The sequence below is a fragment of the Ostrea edulis genome, chromosome 3 (genome assembly GCF_947568905.1).
Source record: "Ostrea edulis chromosome 3, xbOstEdul1.1, whole genome shotgun sequence".
Lineage (NCBI taxonomy): Eukaryota > Metazoa > Mollusca > Bivalvia > Ostreida > Ostreidae > Ostrea > Ostrea edulis.
The window spans coordinates 66,440,616-66,459,819 of NC_079166.1; the positions used below are offsets into that span (position 1 = coordinate 66,440,616).

Sequence of the window (19,204 nt, forward strand, 5' to 3'; positions counted from 1 at the left end):
GATTAATCTCATAACTCCTATAAGCAATACAAAATAGATACATGTAGTTGGGCAAACACGGACCCCAGGACACATCAGAGGTGGGATCAGGTGCCTAGGAGGAGTAAGCATCCCCTGTCAACCGGTCACACCCGCCGTGAGCCCTATATCCTGATCAAATATATATAATTAGGAAAAAATAAAAACAGGATGGTGTGCTTAGATATTTTTGTCTAGAATCACTGAGGAAATATGCCATATATTTTGTATGAAAGCTTACTTACATTTAGTATATTCAACCCACAGACCCTCTGAACATCTGGATACCTTTGATATATATCAAATAAAAGCTTGTATTAATTCTAATAACTCATATAAGAGGGTATCAAATGCAGACTGAAAAATTTATCAAACAGATATTTTATATTGCTACCTGTAGCTTTCAACTTGCATATAATTATCTAGATTGTCGCCATGGTAAGGCACTCTCAAGAACTTCTCGACATATTTGAGAATCAGTTAGAATATTTAGTGATGGAGGGGTCAAAAGAGGACAGGAAAGAGCAACGAAAGAAAAAACAACTTAGTGAGTATACAGCTGTCTCTATCATCTTCGTTATCTTCAACTTCCGTGTATCATCTTCGTTATCTTCAACTTCCGTGTATCATCTTCGTTATCTTCAACTTCCGTGTATCACCTTCGTTATCTTCAACTTCCGTGTATCACCTTCGTTATCTTTAACTTCCGTGTATCACCTTCGTTATCTTCAACTTCCGTGTATCACCTTCGTTATCTTCAACTTCCGTGTATCACCTTCGTTATCTTCAACTTCCGTGTATCACCTTCGTTATCTTCAACTTCCGTGTATCACCTTCGTTATCTTCAACTTCCGTGTATCATCTCACAGAAATATCACATGGCTACTAGACATGTGCAGCATCTCACATATTCAAAATTATCGGAAATTAGTGGGGGGGGGGTCAATGAATGTAAATGAATTTTGAAAAATGCAAGATTTTCAAACTTAAGATTCGATCGTTTGAGGAGTGGAGGTGACAATTTTTCTAGGTTAAAATTCAACAGATATACGCATGTGTGATGTACATTTACTTCCTTTTGAAAAATTCTGACAATGTGTTTCTTGTCCTTGCGGATATCAGAAAATGTAAATATGGTAAATGAAAGGTGAAGATAACGAACAATGATCAATCTCATACATCCCATACAATTTCGTTTGGTATGAAAATGTAAAATTCCATCATGTCAATCTCATCTACTTGAAATGTTGCATATTAAATTTAATGTAATTAGTTATTCATTTCATTGTTGATTGTATCAAACATGTAAATAGAACAACGATTTTGATTAGGTCATAAGCTTAATCAAACAAGGTCGCAGAGTGGTTAAATCTATTACACGAATTTTCTCAGCTTGAACAATGTCATGAAAGGTGAAGATAACTAACAGTGATCAATCTCATAACTCCTGTAAGCAACACAAAATAGATAGTTGGGCATGATAATATTGTCGGAGGATGAACTTGAACAGAGATTTTTGCATACGAGCATGCATGAAAGTCATACTTCATTTTTTTTCCTAGTAAATGTTGAATAGCAGGATAATGATAATTTGAGTTTTATTTTTGGGACCAAATTTTAGTCTTCACTGGACACTAATCTTTACAGTTGTGTGACTATTGTTAAATATAATGCATAAAGAAGTGATCAGTTTAATGCTTTTCATTATTCGCTATGATCTTTCTCTCATTCCTGCTACTTTTCAGTAGAATATTTGAATATATATCTTACTTTCTTGAAAATTCACAGGTAGATATCACATAGCAGTGTAATTAGTAAGTAAATCTAACAACAATGATATGCCTGTAAAGAAGTTATGTGATTATAACATTTTTATGTATCAAACTACATAATACTGATTTTGTTTACAATATACACTTATAATATTTTATTTGCACAATATTCATGATACCCTTTAAGGTAACAACATCCTCGTGTAACGCCATATCTTTTTGTAAAAATATTAATTAAGTAAACTTTGTGCATGATATTTTTGTAGGAATTTTATCCACTGGTAACAACGAAAAGATTTAGTAATCTTTTTACTATATTGAAAAGTTCGTATTTTCTATAAACAATCAATTATGTATATCAAAAACATTTTTGTCGAGGGCAATATCAGTAATGCAGGTATTTTCTCTTTTGTGTGTCTGTTATGAAAAGGTGAAGATAACGATCATTGATCAACCTCATAACAATGATTTCTGTGATATCCACAATTATCTTATATCTATACTTATAATAATGCGAAGAAACTCCGAAACGTTTGATCTAGAGTTACTGTTTGTACCTTTAATATCATTTATGATATGAGGTGAAGTTTGTAAGCTATAATAGAATCTTACTTGATTAGTAAATATTGTAAAATCAATTAAAACCCTACTTTTGTTTTCGATAAACAACCATGAAATAGCAGCAATGACAGTAAAGTGAAGAGACGCGCTTTGGCGGATCCAGACAGATTTCTCTTTTTGTCCTAATGACAACTTAAGATAATACGATATGAAATAAATCTGTTGTTTATTGATGCTTGATTTAGATCTTACAAAAGAAATAAGTTTTGATATTGAAGAATAAATAAAATATGCCTGTCCGTTTCTTCAATTCGTGATTTTAGTCTTGAATCAGCCATATGGAAATTTTCAGAGAGAAGCGCTAAGAGCGAGGCAACATCATAAATGCTTATGTCTACAACCAATCACACATTCTCAAGCCTTTCTGGCAATCCGAGAAGTTACGATTGGTTTACAACATGATCAGCATAATATTGTGTAGGTGTTCAATGTTAGCTATACTTTATGATAGTTTTGACTAGGCTCAAATTTAACCTTTATATGAAGATTGATAATTATATTACATATATACATCTCATTTTACGAAGGACACCCCCTCCCGAGACCAACGATCTGACACATCAATAAATATTTAAATACAATATTCATCTGATATTTCGATGTTCTGAATTTTCCGTGATTATAGAAGTAACTTTTACGACGTTTTGTAATAATGTATTAACAATTACTGATATGTAAAAACACATGGATAAACACAAAAGTTTTTATTTTCATTGAACATTGTACAATATGTCAAATATCGAATTGTCCATAACTGTTCTGGGAAGTTTTCGCCTTGTAAATTTAAAGTTAAAACATTTTACCGAAATTAGGTTGTACACTACCTGACAATGTCCAAGAAATTAGGACACTGTTCATAGCATTTGGTCTGTTTGTTATTTATTTAGTGCATTATGTTTCCGATTTTTGCGTTTGACAAGAAGAAACGACGCGTATTTATAATGTTGCTCATAAATTATCGCACTGGACAAAAACTATAGCTACTATTAGAAACACAATCGCAATACTGAGTTTCAAATTTTGAAATTATAAACGACAGTTCATTTTGTCTTTTGTCAATTATTCGGCATGGTGGATTACAATCGGATTCGTAAAATCATTATCTAATTTTAACAATCATTTGATAATACTAACAGCTGTGAAACAGAAACTTCAAACGTACTTTGGGACTACATATGCCAGAACTGATGTAAATCAAATGTGGATTCTAGAAGATTTTAAAGAATTTTTAACAAACTTAAAATCGTTAAACTTTTCTCAAATCAACAACATCAAAACGTATTACTTTTCAACACTTTTCACGACCATAACTCACGATAAATTAAAGACTAGACTTTTTGACATCATAGACAGTTGCTTCTTCAACAAAAATAAAAAACGCAAATATTCATATCTAGTGATCAATCATCCAAAAACTTAGTTTGTTAAACACTACTCTTATTCCACGCACAAGTACTCTGAAGTTGAAATTTAAAAAAATTGCTAGAGTTCCTCATTGACAATATCTTCGTGGTCTTTGGTGATCAGGACTTCCAACAGTCTGTTGGAATCCGATATGTCGATTCGATATATCCCAGTGAACTCGAAATAAAAGAAACAACAGAGTCGTCCACTTCTCCTTCATACTAAGATATTCTATTGAAAGTAGATACATGTATTAACGGCAAATTAACAACTGAATTTTATGACAAACGGGATGATTTCAGCTTCTTCGTCATCAACTTTCCATATTTATGTAGCAATATTCCATTATCACCTGCATATGGTGTTTACATCTCTAAACTGATTCGATACGCAAAAGCTTGTTCAGCGTATGGTCAGTTTCTAAATCGAAACCTCGTCAAGATATAGGACTCACGGCGGGTGTGACCGGTCTTACTCCTCCTAGGCACCTAATCCCACCTCTGGTATATTCAGGTGTCTGTGTCTGCCCAAACTCTCTATTTTGTATTGTTATAAGAGTTATGAGATTTTTCGTTATCTTCACCTTTCATAATTGGATATTTTATTGAAAGTAGACATTAATAGCAAACTAACAACTCAGTTTTATGACAAACGGGATGTATATGTTGAAGATAACGAACGGTGATCAATCTCATACTAGTAACTCCTAAAAGCAATACAGAGAGTTGGGCAAACACAGACCCCTCGGACACACCAGAGTTGAGATCAGGTGTCTAGGAGGAGTAAGCATCCCCTGTCGACCGGTCACACCCGCCGTGAGTCCTATATATTGACCAGGTAAATGGAGTAAACCTACCTACTCACTAGACTTCCTGTATCACTAGGTTCCACTAGAAGTGGTGGAGGAAACCGAAGTCGAAAGGTGAAGATGAAGGCTACCACAAAGAAATACCTGAAACGTCGCGAGGACCAGGGAGTGGACTCTGACGAGGAAATGTCCTACCACCGACACTGGATGTTAGAATTCATGTCTGTGGAAGAGATCGCAGAGATACTAAGAAAACAATCTGAATTGACGGATTGTCCCGAGAACTTCATTACTGGAATTGCTACCCAAATACAAAGGTAGGAATTAATAAATGTGACACTTTGTATTTAGAAAGTCAAACACTTTACTAAACATTAAGATTATGTCAGATGTATTCCATCATGATGTGCTAAATGCGTAAAGAACAGTGGGAATAACGAACAGTGATCAATGTCATAAATCCTACAAAGAATACAAAATTAAGAGTAATGAAAATACAGACCCCTAGATATACCAGAGGTGGGACCGTGTGCCTATCGGGAGTAAGCGTCTCCTACTGATCGATCACACCCGCCATAAACCCTATGTATTAATCATAACAGGGTAAATTTCATTATCTGTTTGGAACACTTAAAAACCTGCAAACCAATGGTGTACAGTATTTTAGACGGTTCTATATGTCCAAATTGAGTACTAGGTGCATCCAGAATAACGATGGAAAGATTCAAATGAGAAAATTTCTATCGGGAAAACTTCAAACAACGGAAATATTCATGACTAGAAACAATTTTGTAATATAAATACTTAATTAGAATATTTATCTTTGAGGACACAGTTCATAATAGAACATTCCATTTCAAGATTAGATAAGACTTATTTCGATAAAATCGTCGTTTTTATTATTTTTATTGAAATTTTATTTTTGTTGGCAAGGGATGTTTACTCCTCCTAGGCACCTGATCCCATCTCCGGTATATTCAGGGGTCTGTGTTTACCCAACTCTCTATTTTGTATTCCTTATAGGTGTAATGAGTTTGGTCACTGTTCGTTATCGTCACCTTCCATATATGTGCATATTGTCTTCAATGATTAAGAATTAATATCTGAAGTTGATATTAAAATTCTGCTGGAGCCCTTCAATGACAGCATCTACGTAGTATTTGGTGATCAGATCTTGCAACCGCAGTCTGTTGTAATCCCCATGGGCACGAAATAAGTTGACCTGTTTTTATATTCGTATGCAGCAGAATTGATTCAAAAGCTTCTACATGAGAAAAAAAACAAATATCTTGCTGTTGTCCTCCACTTGACAACTAGATGAAAGGTGAAAATAACGAACGGTGATCAATCTCATGACTCCTATAAGCAATACAAAATAGACAGTTAAGTAAACATGGACTCCTAGATATACCAGAGGTGGGATCAGGTGCATAGGAGGAGTAAGCATCCCCTGTCAACATGTTACACCCGCCGTGAACCCTATATACTGATAAGGTAAACGGAGTTAGCCGTAGTTAAATTCAGTGTGCCAAGAACGGCTTAACAATTGGTATGAATCCCGTCAGACAGCATTTGATCCAATGATAGGTAATATTGGCAAACTAGATCGTTATAACGGCCATAGAAGTTGCAACATGCTGACTTTAAACGAGACCGTTGGAACCCCTGCACCATCAACTTGTTTGTCAGTAGCCTGCTTCGATTTAGAAACTGGCCATACGCAGAACATGGAACATAGATATATTGATGATGGTTTATCTATTAAAGCTGACATGAATTAATAAATATGTACACCTTTCTCATCTTATCCGCCATATTTCTTTCAGGTAGCCTAATTTACTCTACCCGTATATACCCCAAATATGATTGTCACACCTGAGTGATTTTTCTAGGTGGACTCTACCAGTGCACATCTCCGATAGTAATATATAGGGAATGAGAAACAAAATAACATTTTAAAACATTATGCTTTGCTCAAAATTACAAAATATTGATTGTATACTAATGCAACATTCTGGAAGTTTAGATAAGTTAGACAAAAATGAAAAAAAAGAAGCTTTTCTTGCATACTTGTAAGTGCATGCAAGTATTTGCATTTTCTAATAAAATAAATGCGGATAAATCATTTGCCAATTACATACTGATAGAATGGAATAGGCAAAGGGCATAAAATATATTATTTATATCAATTCTTGCAAAATAAAGGTGCATGCCATATGCATAATATACAATGCACAAGGTATAATCGCCCAAAAAAAGTATCAAAAACGGGCGTCTATTCAACAGGTATCGGAGATGTGCACTTACCGAAAATATTAGATTCTCTTTATTCTGATAAATCCACGAAACAAAATGATAAACTCCATTTGTATCTCGTTAGAACTTTACAACACGTTCTCATTCCATTATACAGACTGCGACACACTTCACCCGTGCCAAACAGTGTGTCTTCAATCAGGGGAGATATCAGAGTCGAAAAATTTTCCTGTATTGAATGCTTGTCTGGTCGAGGTTTTGCAGTTTATAGAAATGGGGAATCTAATATCTGGTTGGATGTATTGCGTGCACAATTAAAAATTTCACGATGATCATATACAAACTTGGATATACAAATAAGGGAATAATGATCGAAAATATACATCTGTGTGCAAATGCGTGTATTACATTTGCAATCCATAATAAACAGTTCATTACACAAAGACACATATGAAAGGAAATTTATAAACGAAAATATAGTTTTGTTGTCTCTTTTGGAACCACATAATTATTTACGGTCTCTGTATGTCCATATTCACAGAGAGAGAGAGAGAGAGAGAGAGAGAGAGAGAGAGAGAGACCGTCCTACTTCGATTTATAATATATCATTTCACAGAAGGAAAGAAAATTGATCACTTATATAAATGTAAGCTTTCAAGCATTAAAAATGTCCAGCTATTTAAAACTTTGTGATTGACAATATATTGGAAACTTACAGGAGTTGATGCTTATAATTGAATTCATTACAAATCAAAAAAAAAATATATTAGTTTGAACTGTGCATGTAGAAAATACTGACTTTGTATGTTAGAATTACGGGAAAAAAGTAAATTGTCAAAAAAGTGGGGAAAGCAGACCAACCTTCCTGCCCACCCCAACCCCCTGTTTTCGTGCCTGAAACAACATATCAATTCGTGTTGAAAGAAAGGTGCATATTTACATTTCATTCAATTCCAAAGGAGCTCGAATTTATGTGTTCCCCTATTAATTATTTTGTATGCAAGATTCGTTCCCGAATATAGAATCATGCTTTCAGTCAGAGCAGAAATGAATTCATGTTGAAGTATATCTAGTTTGAATGCAAATGTTGGGTTCCTTCTTTTAATTTCATCAGACTCATTAGAAACCCCTCTCCCAAACTATGCAGCTTTGTTTTTATTAATATCTAAATCGGTATAAATGAATCCGGATATAAATTATATAATGTTTTTTCGTGATCATATAGATATTGATACCGATAATGAAAAAAAGAAAATGTTTATATTCTTGCCTTCTGCATATCCTACTAATGCATTACAGTATATTGACATTGTATCATATCAAATAAAAGCTCAACACGAATTTTACTGATTTATGCATACTAACATCTTATCGAATACATTTGAATTTGAAATTTCTACGTACAGCGGTATGGCCATTGCGCCAGATCTACGAAATGAAAATATTTATGAATAAATTACACTCAAGCCTCAAAGTAATCATTATGGCATGTTACAGAAACATTAAAACACAAATAGTCCTGCAATGCATGCATGCATGCAATTTTTCTGAATACATGTATTTATATATTCATGAATGAAGTTCCTACGCTTGCAAATATCTTGGTCTTTATGCATTTTGTTTTGTGATTTTGGTTTACCATTCCTTACACTGTGTAAATGAAGGAAAACTTGGTAAAGGATGCAATTCTACATGCACCATACAATTAGTATACATGCATGTGTTGCAAAACAAAATGTACATGTAATAACCAGACATGTATCGTCATTTTTCATGGGGGGGGGGGTATAACAGGGGGGAAATGGAAAATTGGATTCTTCAAAATTTCTTGCCATTCAAAATAATAATTAAAAAAGATGAACGAAAACAGCAATAAAATAAAACAAAACACCCAAACAAACAAAGATGTTTTGTCCGATGTTCAAAGTCCTAATGTGGGATGAAGGGTTAAAGAGTCTTTTACTTTGACTACCTCAATAATTTCCCCTACACTTCATTTTCTTCAATCGTTGGGGGTCGGATGGGGTGGTTAGAATCCTCTACTATGAGTGCCTCCTATCTTCATTTTCTTAATTGGTAGTGGTGTGTGTCTTCTACTATTATATCAGAACTTTCAAGCTGGGGTAAGTGGGGGAGGGGTTGTCACTCAATGTATCTTTTATTTGCATTACAAACTAACAAAAAATGGATATTGTTATTAAAGGTGGGTGACAGACACTCTTGTCCTCTCCCCTTGATGTTTGATAACGACGCATAATATGATAAACTCGATTATTACATTTTGCATTAGAACGATTTGCGTCGAGTTAGACGCAGAATGTAATAACGCAAAATGGCATAGATATATAAGATCTATTGAGCGCCAAATTAGCATAAAATGAAGTAATTGAAAATAATATTATTTTAAAAAAATATGTTTAATTTTTAATTAATGAGTGCTTTAAATGAATCCAATAAATCTGTATTATCAATTAATGAGAGCAATATTGAGTTACTAGTACTGTTCTCATTTTATTGAATTAACGATATCATTTGTCTTAATAAGAGCACGATTATTACAAGATCATCGGTTCTCTCTCTCTCTCTCTCTCTCTCTCTCTCTCTCTCTCTCTCTCTCTCTCTCTCGTCGTTATCTCTCTCGTTGTTATCTCTCTCTCTCTCTCTCTCTCTCTCTCTCTCTCTCTCTCTCATCCCATACACTCGTACAGTGTTGTATATGCAAATTTATGTACCTAAATGATTTCCTGATTTATAAATCTGCAATACTCTGACCAGTAAATCATATGGTATAAGGATTCATGCACAATACAGGGTAAATATTCTACTTTGATACTTCCCCTGATTGAAGATAGCTGATCGGCACGGGCTAAGTGTGTCGCAGTCTGTACAATGGACAATGTTGTTTACTGTTGGAATGCAAATGGAGTTTGTCGTTTTGTTTCATTGATTATGCAAATAAAGGGAGTTTTACTACTACTTAGAGTATTTTCGACAAGTGTACACGTACATCTGCGGTCCTTTACAGATATTACGAGTAGGCCCAGGTAAATAGTCGTCCGCATTCAATGCGTTTTCATGGCGAGCATACATGCCAATTTTATAAGTACAGTAGTATTTATGTCTTTGCCTTTTACTTGAAGTAATTGTGAATGGTATAGATTGTATACTCTTCGCTTCTTCCATTTTATCAATAGATAAAAGATGAAATATTTCTCCGCATTTTTGTATAGTTTTGACATATTACTGCAAATGTACGCACGTTCACGTAAAGAAAAGGCATTCTGTATATATTTATCCAAATATATATATTTAGAATGATTTACTACTGTACGATATGTTTATTATAATTTTGAGCACTGCGTGGTGTTTCAAAACGTGATTTCATTTCTTCTTGATGTCCTATAAATTAGTATCGGAGATGTACGTGTTACCTGTCGAAGCTACCCGCACAGGTACATCGAAGACACTGATGTGAAGTGAAGCGTAGCAAAGCTCGTCCCCTTATATACCATGCGAACCCCGATACATATAACAATAGAAATTCCAACTAATATGGCGGATTAGCAGAGAAATATGGCGGACATATAGAATTATACTATATTTATTAATTCATGTCAGCTTTAACGATACACATTTTCATCCATATGTCGATTCTATATATCCCACTGAACTCGAAATAAAAGATATAACAGAATCTTTCATATCTGTTTCATATTTGGATACCGTATTGAACATATATTTTAACAGCAAATTGATAACTCAACTTAATGACAAACGGGATGACTTTAGTTTCTCTATCATTAACACTTAATTTTATGTGGCAATATTTTATTATCATCTGTATGTACGTGTATATGATATTTATGACTCTTGACTGATTTGATATACAAGAACATGATTTGTGTATGATAAATTTTCAAATCAAGGTAAGCTGATTCGATAAGCAAAATCATGTTCTGCATATAGCAGGTTTTTCATTCGAAGCAAGCTACTGACAAATAAGTTGATTTCACAGGAGTTTCAACGGTATTGTTCAAAGTCAATTTCGTTAATTCTGTGGTCCTTATAACGATCGAATGTACAAATACATCCAGGCATTAGGTCAAATGCTGCCTGACATGTATCATACTAATTGTTAGGTCGTTATTTACAAGTTGATTTTGACTACGGATTACTCCAATTATCTGATCACGATATGGGGCTCACGGCGGTGTAGCCGGTCGAAAAAGTATACATTTGTACTTACTCTTCATAGGCACCTAATCCCACCTCTGTTATAGCCAGGGATCCATGTTTGTCCAACTCTCTATTTTATATTCATTGATGAAACTGTTAGGTTAATCACGGTTTCCATGTAAATTTGTAGAAAATGTACAAACATGATCAAGAAAAGCAGCATAAGAGTAGGGTATAATGCACATAATATCTTGAATAACATGGATTAAAATCTTCTCCAGTGTAACGACCAGTCAATACATGCTGTTGAGATTGGAAACACGAAAGAACATTTATGTATTTTGTGGTGGAGAGGATCGTTGGCACTATCTTTTACATTAGTAGTATAAAAGTATAGAAGGAAGAGAGTGAAGAGACTCTCATGTTCACCGTATTGGAGATTTGTTTGTTTGTAGACCATTAAACAGAGACTATCAACTGAGTGCTCTAGAGACACTGAGGTCCACAGTCACACAGAGCCCTGGATCAGGGAAGAGGAAGACCCACACTGACCTACAGGAGAGGATCACAGGACTCTGGACCAATGTCCTGCTGTTTGAGAAAGGAACCAAATCTTTCCCAGGTAATAAACATAGTCAATAAACACTAATGCTTTATCTGTACTTCACAAAATGTGCTAGGAAATATACTGGGAAAGTATTTTGACCTGTAACACTGTACAGAGAACTTTTAAAACTGTAGAACTGAATCACTGTGAAACAACGATGCTATGGAACTGTCACGCCGTGGAACTGTGATACCGTGAAACTGTAAAAATGTGGAACTTTTAATCTGTGAAAGTGAAATGTTTTATAAAGTTTATAAAACAGAGATGGGGTTTTTCCTCAGAAAAACAAATAACAAGTAGAGAATATACACGCGATAATTTCAACAGATGAATTCGATATACAGCTTTAGAATTTTACAGGGTTATTTTCAGGGTTTCCTGCTTAAATTATTTCCGTGCAATTCTACATTCACAGCATTTATATCCATGTTCTGTTTTTATAGTCACTATAGTTTTAATTTCACTGTATTGGCCTACAGTGAAATCAAGGTTTTTCTCTGTATTGGCCTACAGAGAAAGCAAGGTTGCACTATTCAATATCAGTGGCTTACACGTAAAATGCAAAACCTGTACCAATTTCCATTTATATAGTTTAATTCAAAAAATAACCAAAGAAAAGGTATACGTTGCCACCTTTTTAAAGATAGACAATATCTTCGTAGTTTTTGGTGATGAGGTCATCCAACAGTTTGTTGGAATTCCCATTGACACGAATTGTGATCTTTTGTTAGCTGACCTATTTTATGTTCTTATAAAGCAAAGTTTATGAAAGAACTTCTACGTGAGAAGAAAACATCTCTTGCTGTGGGCTTCAATTCGACATTTAGATATATCGACGTTTTATCTATTAACAATAATCATTTTCATTCATATGTCGATTCGATATATCCCTATGAATTCAAAATAAAAGACACCACGGAGACCTCCACATCTGCTTCGTACTTAGACATTTTATTGGAAAAGGATATTAACGGCAAACTAACAACTCACCTTAATGGCAAACGGAATGATTCCAGCTTCCCCGTCGTCAACTTCCCATATTTATGTACATGTAGCAATATTCCATTATCAATTGCATATGGTGTGTATATCTCTCAACTGATTCGATACGCAAAAGTTTGTCCTGTGTATTATCAGGTTTTAAATCGAGAAAAACTACTGACAAACAAGTTGATGTTACAGGAGTTTCAACAGCTTCGTTTAAAGTCAGCATTTCGCAAATTCTATGGTCGTTATAATGATCTAGTTTGCCCATATAACCTATCATTGGGTCAAATGCTGTTTGACGTGTTTCATACCGAATATTAGGCCGTTCTTGACACACTGATTTTGACTACGGATAACTCCGTTTACCTGATCAAGATATAGGGCTCACGGTAGATGTGACTGGTCGACGGGGGATGCTTACTCCTCCTAGGCACTAATCTCGGTTGAGATTCGGCTTGGCTGAATATTGGGACTGACGCTTTCACCAAATCTCGGAGCAGTCCTTCATAATTTATGTCTGGAAATTTACTTTCAGTTCGGCCAGACTGCAGTTCTAGCAATTAATGTGCACTTAGGTGACACTGCTGTTCGCTTCAAACAAGTGATTTGACTATCAATCTAACGCTCTATCACTATCAATTTTGTATTGCTTACCGTCTAGGTATAAAAATCCCAAGATGAAAATGGGCACTAAATTTTCCGTTCAAATGAAGACTCCCATGGCACAATATTTTATCTCCTGGGATTGAAGAGTTCCTATAGTCTGCTTTATCTAGTTACTGATACATTGTATTTCTACATACCTACTTGCACTTCGCTATTTAAAAAACAAACTGTAGGAACTCTTCAATTTTGGGAGATAAAATATTGCGCCATAGAAGTCTTCATTTGAACGGAAAAATTAGTGATGGTTTATTTTATGGAATTTACATACTTAGACGGTAAGTAATACAGCATTAATAGTGATTCAGATTTGGTTTAATAGTCAGCTAACTGATTTGAAGCGAACAGTAGTGTCACCTAAATGTACATTAATTGCTAGAACTGGCCGAAGCTGAAAGTAAATTTCCAGACATGAATTATGAAGGACTGTTCCAAGATTCAGTGAAAGCGTCAGTCCAAATATTCAGCCAAGCCGAATCTCAGCCGAGATTACCTAGGCACATGATCCATCCTCTGGTGTGTCCAGGGGTCCGTGTTTGTCCTACTCTCTATTTTGTATTGCTTATAGGAGTTAGGAGATTGATTATTGTTCGTTATCTCCACCTTTCATATGTATATAAGCTTTTTCAGCATCATTACTTTACCAACATATATTTTTATCATGCACAAAAATTAGCTAAATAAAGATTTTGGAGAACCTGTGATGTCACATGAAGGTGGAGAAATAACCTTATATCCAAGGGAAAATAAGGATGTATATATGGAACTCATTTGTGTGGGATTGCATTTGACTATAACTGTACATGCTTGTTGTCTTACCTGAACATTGTAGGAATACAAAGTTGGGTGTTTCGTATATCATGTGTTGCATTTCCACAGAGGAGATTGAAGTTCTTCTGATTGAGCATCTACTGAAGACTGTGTGTAGTGACATCACAAACGTTATCGTAATTGCTCTTGTGAATGAATACATGTTATACAACTCTGCAAAGGAGGAAACCTTAACGCCGGAGGTAAGTGAACACTCCAAATTTCATTACATTTAATGTGCAACAGAACGTGTTTAAAATTGCCAAATATTTGACATTATTCAGTTTTAGTGTGAATGACATACCATATTGGATGTATTCCAAGCGTTTTTGCTACATGGATTTCAGCAAAGAAAATGTATTCTTTTTCACGTACGGTGTACTAGCCTTTGTTTCAGATTATTGACTTTGCATTCAATGTTAGAATTTATAGAGTTTTTATTTGTAGTATCGGGCCAAGCTGATCGGTAAACTGCCCGAAAGTGTTCAACAGAATGCAACCGAATTGAACAGATCTCTGAATAGAACGGTCAGTACAATACCGTGTAGAAAAAGTAAATTACCATTAATGAGGCCTCAAAATGGTTGTCTAGTGGTCCAAAAGTAGGTCAAAGTAATCTCGATTTAGATGACTAGATTGTGTATTGATAACTTGTGCTTTGATTGTATATGTGCAGAATTATGATTGCAAAGTCACACATATACACAAATATTTTGACATGATGATATCAGTGTTCCTCTTAAACAGGCATTGAATGAGTTTTACAAGCAATTAGACGTACTTTGTGGCCCGGAACACCTCGGAATTCTTCTAAGAAAACCCGACAAACGACAAGAAAGGTAAACCACATCAAACCTTATTTGTATATATATATATATATATATATATATATATATATATATATCCACATCCTCGTCTGTTCATTTCCAATAATGTTGACACTTTTTATCACTTTTCAGACAACTAATTTGTAATCACCGCCAGTCCCTTCTGGATCATATTCAACGAGAAACAGATCCTGCCATGTTGCTACACCTGTCCGTAGTCGTTCTGTTCCAGACTTTTACCTCCAACATCATTCATGCCCCAGGGAAATATGTCCCCCATATCATTACCTTTCTGAAACAATACCTAGCTCCAGAGTCCCACCAGTTGCTTGTACGCATGCTGGGTAAGTTGCACATTTACTGATATTGAAGAGTGTTTTAATACTTGTCCTCAATTCACTACTGGGTTGTATTCATTCATGAATGTCTATAATGAAAACTTGAAGATAACGAACACCTATAAGGATTTACAAAATCAAGAGTTGGGCAAGCACATACCTCTGGGCATACCAGAGGTGGGACCAGGTGGAAAAAAGCATCCCCTGTCGATCGTTCACACCAGCCGTAAGCCCTATATCATGATCAGGTAAACGGAGCAATTCATAGTTAAAACTAGTGTGTAAAGAACGGACTAAGAATTGGTATGAAACACATCAGACAGCATTTGACCCAATGAAAGGTTGATTTGGCAAACTAGATCGTTAAAACGATCATAGAATTTGCGAACTGCTGACTTTAAACGAGACTGTTGAAACCCCTGTAACATCAACTTGTTTATCAGCAGACTGCCTCATTTTAAAACCTGATCATACGCAGAACAAGCTCTCTTGTATATCGAATCAGTTAGAGACATAAACACAATTTGCAGGTGATAATGGAATATTGATATACATGTATAAAAGATGTACCGTGCCTCAAAAGTCGGACTTTGTTTATGTCCATGAAAAATCATTAAGGATCTTGAAAGGAAGAAAGAAGGAACTATTGTAAAGAATTACTGCATATATATTTACACACACCATTAAATGTACATGTATTTAAGATTGAGATTGATATTTCCAATTGATCATGTAATTTTGTATCAGTACTTTTACAAAGATATAGGGATTTTTTTGACAGACCTGGTTATTCAGCAGATGAAACTGCAGGGTGAAGACAAGGATAGTTCAAAGGTCACAACAGAATTAGATCAGCTGAAACCACAGGTGGTAGACGTCGCCATAAAAACAAAGAAAACATCACAGAAACAGGAAGAAAAGTGAAAATTGAAAGACCGATTCATTCATAAATGTACACGTGTTTCGTAGATACATGTAGTACCAGTATCAAAGATGTGTTTTTAAATGTATTGCCTTTCATCGTTAATGAAGGAAGCCTTTATGATGAGCCGTAAGTTATTATGTGGAAAGTTATGTGGAAGATCAATAGAATGGTGAACGTAATTTATGACAGATACATGGACTCTTATCTTTATTTTGCTTCTGACAAGGTCACAGGTATTGAATTCCAGCTCTGATGTGTACATGTATGTATATTCATACTGTTAATATTACTCTACAGCGTTACCAATTGACAAGACTTTTATACATTTACATTCAAGAATAATAGTATGGCTGCTTTTTTATTCAAACAAAAAAACCAACAACACTTTATCAGACAATTTCAGACTGATTTGAATCGTATATGTAATTGTACAGATGTATAGAGTGTCGATTTACCTGAAGAGTCGAGAAAATGAATGAAAAAGTCATCTTAATATCCACATTCCTTATGATTCATGCTCATTTCATGTAAATTTCATTTGTAGTGGCCTTGTGATTTTATTTTTAGATAATTGTTAAAGAATTTTGTTGCATATTCCAATGTTAATCTTATCTGCATAGGGTCTTAGGTTAAACAAACTTGTATTTACAATAGCGACGACATGAAGATGTTTGCGTATTTGACAAATTCTACATAGCATGGTTGTTCTTGAAATGAATATTTTTAAGAATTTTCTTTATAAAAATTCTTTGTTAATCTATACCAAGTCCTTATTGTGGCATCAGGGGTCATAGTTTGAACTTGAATGAACATTGCTCATTTCAAGAAGGTTGCTTTTTGCCTTTTTCTTTGCAAAAGTTCGACCTCTCCCCTGAAAAGAAATCTTGAATACTCGCATGGAATGAATAGATATGTATATACATGTATCAATATCGCATTGGTATCTCTATCTTTCCGTTGAAATCTCTTTTTTTTTCTTCGTGTAATTCAATGTTTTGAAAACTTAATTTATTAAATTTGTGTCAATCAACTTTCATTGCAAAGCTCGACCTGCATTGAACTTACTCAAATGTACACAGAGATAATTATATTCATATTATCACATGCTTTCATCGTACTTTTATGTCCAGGTTTCTATTGAGGTTTTTTTTTTTTTTAACAAATTGCTTCTGAAATTTTCGGTATCGATTGTATCATAACTTGGACAGAAACGAACATCAAATGCGGATGTCCCCTTCCCCAATCCTATGCAATTTGATGAAAAGTATATTTTAAAAGGCGTTCTCCATAAAATCAAATAAGCTAAATATTGTTTTAATGATAAAGGTTTGTACGATATCAATGTTAAAATTATTTTGTTGTTTTATAAATACACATACCTCTTATTCTCATCAATTGTCTATGATATACAGTCAACGAACTGTAATGTTTCCATTTTTGTTTATTGTCTGTGATAAATATATTGGTATTTATTATAACAAAATTCAAATGTGATATATGATCCCTTGTTATGCAACATCTTTTTCATTATTTTCATTATTATTATTATTATTATTATTATTATATATATATATATATATATATATATATATATATATATATATATTACTTTTATAATGAAAATTGTTATTTATTGCAAGTTTGCGTGAATAAATATGGTTTAGTAAAGAATGTCTTATTCTGTTTACAGTAGAGGAATATATTGTAGGGGAAATTTGATTATAGATATAACTTAGTGTCATCAATCTGTGAACAGACCAAGGATTTTCTGAAATATTAGATATAATAGAAAACATTTTACTCTTGTAAATGTGTATGCACCAAATTCTGAAAGAGGAGAGGGTTAATTTCTTTAAAAGATAACACGTTTAGATTGACAAACATGTATGATGGCTGGTTTACGACAGGGGGGCGATTTCTTTTTAAATTCGTTCCTACGAAATAAAATTCGTTCCCACGTAATTGATTTCTTTCCTATAGATTTAATTTCGTTCCCACGAAATGAAATTCTCTCAATATCCACTGGTCAAAAGACTTCTAAGCTTGTGAATTCACCAAGTCCATAAATTAAATCACTATAGTAAAAATTAAACTCTATTTTACTTCATTATATACATGAATTATCCTCTGAGGCATCATGGGATACATTAACTTATATCAGTAAAAGAATACATTGTATGCAGTTTGCTACATGCATGTATACAATTCTGCTTTTATTCACAGAGAGTAATCAATGTTCTGTGCTTTTTCTGTTTCAAAATATATCCCTGCTTTGTCTCTCGCTTTATAGATGACGATCCAGAGGCACTTTAAATGGGTTTTTTAAATCGCCAGGCGCAACCCTAATAACATAATCAAATATTTTGTTTGCATGCATTTCAGAATCTTGAAATAATTAAAATTATATTTTCCCCCAATATTTCCAATAGCTTTCTCTATAACAAAATGAAGCTTCAATTTATTTTTAAGCTCTTGGTTGTCAAAAATCGAAGTCGTTGAAAGTGCATGGAAGGCCTAATGTGTAAATGTTTACATCAATTCTTTTAAAGATAGCAATTTGTGAATTGAAGATATCTCTAATATTAGAAAGTTTTTCTCTCTAAAAGAATTATTGCGTGCATCCATTCAATTAATGATATAATTCAATTATTCGTCGCATTAATTGAATTGGTATGTACCCCAATTCAATTGAAGAGAGCAGTAATTCAATTATAAAGCGCATTAATTGAATTATTGCTCTGATCTTCAATTGTTATCACCAATTCATTTGAAGAGAGCAATAATTGAATTATAACGCTCATCAATTCAACAGCATGCAATCATTTAGAATTAATTTGGCGCTCCATAGACCTGCATAAGGTAGAACGATCCTCATGTGATGTCATACCTAGGTTTTTGCAAAAGTCGTTATCCGGCTTTCTTGTGTTGAACTTTGCTCATGAGAAATATATCTTTAAGAAGAATTTTATTCACTGGATAATTATTTTTTTTT

The 19,204-nt window shown here is 34.1% G+C and overlaps 1 protein-coding gene across 1 annotated transcript in view; it reads left to right on the top strand.

Moving 5' to 3' along the window:
• LOC125675501 (E3 UFM1-protein ligase 1-like) overlaps nt 1-17,762 on the top strand; it is a 32,235-nt gene extending 14,473 nt beyond the window's left edge. The window contains exons 10-17 of the mRNA XM_056158616.1: nt 445-565; nt 4,700-4,940; nt 11,511-11,677; nt 14,192-14,325; nt 14,570-14,650; nt 14,870-14,961; nt 15,082-15,293; nt 16,069-17,762. Coding sequence (XP_056014591.1) covers nt 445-565; nt 4,700-4,940; nt 11,511-11,677; nt 14,192-14,325; nt 14,570-14,650; nt 14,870-14,961; nt 15,082-15,293; nt 16,069-16,211 — 1,191 coding nt within the window. The 3' untranslated portion in view covers nt 16,212-17,762. The remainder of the gene's footprint in view (nt 1-444; nt 566-4,699; nt 4,941-11,510; nt 11,678-14,191; nt 14,326-14,569; nt 14,651-14,869; nt 14,962-15,081; nt 15,294-16,068) is intronic.
• Nucleotides 17,763-19,204: the final 1,442 nt, after the last annotated feature.